Source organism: Lemur catta, chromosome 10, assembly GCF_020740605.2.
Source record: "Lemur catta isolate mLemCat1 chromosome 10, mLemCat1.pri, whole genome shotgun sequence".
NCBI lineage: Eukaryota > Metazoa > Chordata > Mammalia > Primates > Lemuridae > Lemur > Lemur catta.
Genome location: NC_059137.1, coordinates 27731377 through 27735357, shown reverse-complemented (window position 1 = coordinate 27735357; position 3981 = coordinate 27731377). Strand labels below are relative to the sequence as shown.

Genomic DNA, 3981 nt, shown 5'->3' with positions numbered 1-3981 from the left:
AAGGGCTACCGTTCTTGAAACAGTGGTGAAAGGATGGTGAAATAACACTGAAAACAATCCGATCTTCCAAGGCACCGGTGCCAGGTATGGGAAATAACAGGTTACCCGGGCCTCAGCAGAGTTTTCTCTGCGAAAAGCATCATAGGCTTCAGGATGCAGAGACCGCCCTCATGACTGTTATGGTGCAAAACGCTATGGAAATGGCAAATAATTACCAACATACTGGTGATTTCAAAAGTGTCAGGATGAAATCTGAAGCACAATCCACACTTTTCCCATGTCACGCAAATATGCACTTACCAACTCTGGAGGTAAACAAATCAAACACAGGGGTGACAGAGGCCCCGCACTTACACCCCACCCAGAAATCTCAACTACCAGGAAGCATTCTTATGCTAATACAGGTGACAGAGACACATGGAGACACAGAATTTCTCTCCTGTGACTCAATTTTTTCTGGTCGGACTTTCCAGATACCCGGAGTTCCAACTTTCTCTGTTCATGTTTTGCCTCATCATGTACCTGATAATCCTCCTGGGAAACACCTTCCTCATTATCATCAGTATCCTGGATTCACGCCTCCACACCCTCATGTACTTCTTCCTTGTAAACTTCTCATTCTTGGACATATGTTATACATCCTGTTTCATTCCTCCAATGCTCGTTATATTTATGTCTGAGAGAAAATCCATCTCCTTCTTTGGTTGTGCTCTGCAGATGGTTGTCTCCTTTGGCTTGGGCTGCACTGAGTGTATTCTCCTGGCTGTGATGGCCTATGACCGGTATCTGGCCATCTGCAACCCACTTAGGTATCTCATCATCATGAATAGGATGCTATATGTGCAAATGGCTGCATGGTCCTGGATCATAGGCTGTCTGAACTCCCTAGTGCAAACAGTCCTGACAATGCTGTTACCTTTCTGTGGGAATGTCATTGACCATCTTACCTGTGAGTTGTTGGCTCTTCTTAAACTCATTTGTTCAGACATCACCATCAATGTGCTTATCATAACAGTGGGAAGTATCATTTTCTTAGTGATTCCCCTATTGTCAATTTTTATTTCTTATGTTTTTATTCTGTCTATCATCCTGAGACTTAATTCTGCTGAGGGGAGAAAGAAAGCCTTTTCTACCTGTTCAGCCCATCTGGCTGTAGTAATTTTATTCTATGGTTCAGCTCTTTTTATTTACATGAAGCCCAAGTCAAAGGACACAAAGACATCTGATGAGATCATTGGGCTGTTTTATGGAGTGATAGCCCCAATGCTGAACCCCATTATCTACAGCCTGGGGAATAAGGAGGTAAAAGAAGCTGTGAAGAAAGTCCTCAGCAGACACCTGCACTCATGGAAAATATGAAATCCCTTAAGGCATGTGATTTTTACATTTGAGTAAAAGATATATTTCTGATATTCACAGATGAAACTGCAGAACCCAGCATGATGACAAATTTGTGTTTGAAAAGCCAAATGTGAGACTCTCATTTTTACAACGGAAAATGTTCATGTAAATCTTTTCATATCATATCTTTTCAGCAGGCTTTCTAGTTATATGCAGCTCTGCTTCTTGGTTCCATAGGGATCATGATAGATGCTGTTTATGATGAATATTTCTCCCTCTCTCCCTCCCCTCCTCTCTTCTTTTACCTGCTTCTCTCTCTCTCTCTCTCTCTCTCTCTCTCTCTCTCTCTCTCTCTCTCTCTCTCTCTCTCTCTTCTTTCTCTTCTTTGTCTTTTTTCTCAGTGTCCTCAAGGTATATATCTATTATTTTGGTTTGCACAGCATCCCTCTTCTGGTAAAAGAATGCATCTTTCACATCTAATGGGTGCAGTTCACACCATCTGGAGGATGGACATGCTTGACGCCCTGACTCCGGAGGGGCAAAGGCAATATATGTGACCTAAACGTTTGTACACCCATAATATGCTGAAATAAAAAAAAAATTTAAAAAAGAATGCATCTTTTCATTTTGAAGAATCCCCTGTCTCCCATTCTCAGACCATATTTTGCTGGGTGGGGCTGACCATATTCTCCAAATTGATGGGAAGCATGAAACACAAATCTGTTCAATGAAAAATGATCATCCCCCTAGCCACAGTGACTCATTCAGGGTAACATGTGACATAAGCCATGCCAATCAGACTTAACTGTAGGAATGTCACCTAAGTATCAGAAAATAATTACTCTTTCTTCAAGTGTCGCTAGACTGGTAGAATGTGTGCCTTTTTCTGGCTGTCTTTGCCAATTCATGGGGAAAGCCAGACTGAGAATGAAATCACCAAAGAGGAAAGCAGAGCTAAAGGAAGGAAATAGAGCAATTGATGTCATCCTGGATGTTAATCCTGGATCAAGCTGGGTCTAAAGACATTCATGCTCAGAGTTTTCAGTTATGTGAGCCAATAAAGTTCCTGTTAAAAATAGTTTGAATTGTTTCCCATTGCTTACAACCATGTAAACTCTGACTAATCATCACCTTACATTACTTCGCCTCCATCTCTCCCTCACCAGCTCCTAGCTTGGTGGTTTCACAGTATCTGAACTCTTTCTAATTCTATACAGTCTGCTACTTCTTCCAGGTTCATATTCCTAATGCATGACCTTCATCATCACTAGAAATTCAAAAACTTACTTTGACTTTCCAACTAAAATGCAAACACTGTGACTTGATACTAACGTCCTTCCACAAAATGACCACCACTAAAATTCCAGTATTATTTCCTAGGACAATCTCATCCACTCTCATCGTTTCAATGCATCACCAATAAACTGGTGAATCCACATCTTTAGCCACATCCCAGATTGCTCTCCTGGGAATTTTACAGTAGTATGTTATCTAAATGTAATAAGTAAAACACACTTCTTTCACTCATTATGTTAAATTACACCATATTATCTTCCTGTGACTTTCCCATTATAAAAAGAAATGTTTCTTCTTCAGGAGTTCCATCTTATGGAGATGTCATCCCTGAACCCTAGTCTGAGGTAAGCAAACCTCCTGTGTGCTCTGATAATAGTCTATACCTCCCTTCATATAGCACTTATCACACACTGTTGCAATTGCATATTTTTCTGCTCCCACAAAACTGAAATCCCATTAAGAATAAGCACCATAGCTCCCTTGTTAATCATTGTGATTCCATAATTGAGCCCAGCGTCTGGAACATTTTTAATCACTCAGCATATACTTATTCTATTGTTGATTTCTCTTGTAATGCCTAACTGGTTAATGACACCACTAAAATGCTTTAAACTACCAAAACTTATAAAGTTGGCTTCCTAAATATCTCTCAGCTCTATTAACTACCTCCCAGCTATTCTCAGGACCATTTTCTCATTATGTCTCAATTTAATAATTGCAAGAACCTCCTACTGGGTCCTCCTACCTTCAGTTTCACCAGGTTCACTAGCACCCCAATCTATCCTCCTCAATTTGGTCAATGTTATCTTTCTAAAACATAAATCTGATCATGGTATACCTCTGATGAATGAAAGCTATGTGATCTTGGGCATGTTACTTAAGCCTCAATTTTTTTTTTTTTTTTTTTTTTTTGAGACAGAGTCTCACTCTGTTGCCCGGGCTAGAGTGTCAGGGTATCAGCCTAGCTCACAGTGACCTCACACTCCTGGATTTAAGCGATCCTTCTGCCTCAGCCTCCCAAGTAGCTGGGCCTACAGGCATGCACCACCATGCCCAGCTAATTTTTTCTATATGTTTTTAGTTGTCTGGCTAATTTCTTTCTATTTTAGTAGAGACGGGGTCTCGCTCTTGCTCAGGCTGGTCTCAAACTCTTGACCTTGAGCTATTCTCCCACCTCAGCTTCCCAGAGTGCTAGATAAGCCTCAATTTTCTTTATCTAGATATAAGAACAATTAGGCAATTTCAAATAAAGAAATGAAATTTAAAAATCCAATTGAAGGTCAACTGGATAAAAATTTAATCTTACTCCTACTTTACTCCACACATAAAAATCAATTCCAGATT

The 3981-nt window shown here is 40.2% G+C and overlaps 1 protein-coding gene across 1 annotated transcript; it reads left to right on the top strand.

The window, feature by feature from the left end:
• The first annotated feature begins 417 nt into the window (after positions 1-417).
• LOC123646121 (olfactory receptor 13D1-like) lies at positions 418-1359 on the top strand. The gene has a single exon (XM_045562787.1). The coding sequence runs from the start codon at positions 418-420 to the stop codon at positions 1357-1359; it is 942 nt and encodes a 313-aa protein (XP_045418743.1).
• Positions 1360-3981: the final 2622 nt, after the last annotated feature.

Coding starts and splice junctions, on each gene's coding strand:
- LOC123646121 (XM_045562787.1), top strand. CDS start 418: ATGGAGACACAGAATTTCTCTCCTGTGACTCAATTTTTTCTGGTCGGA.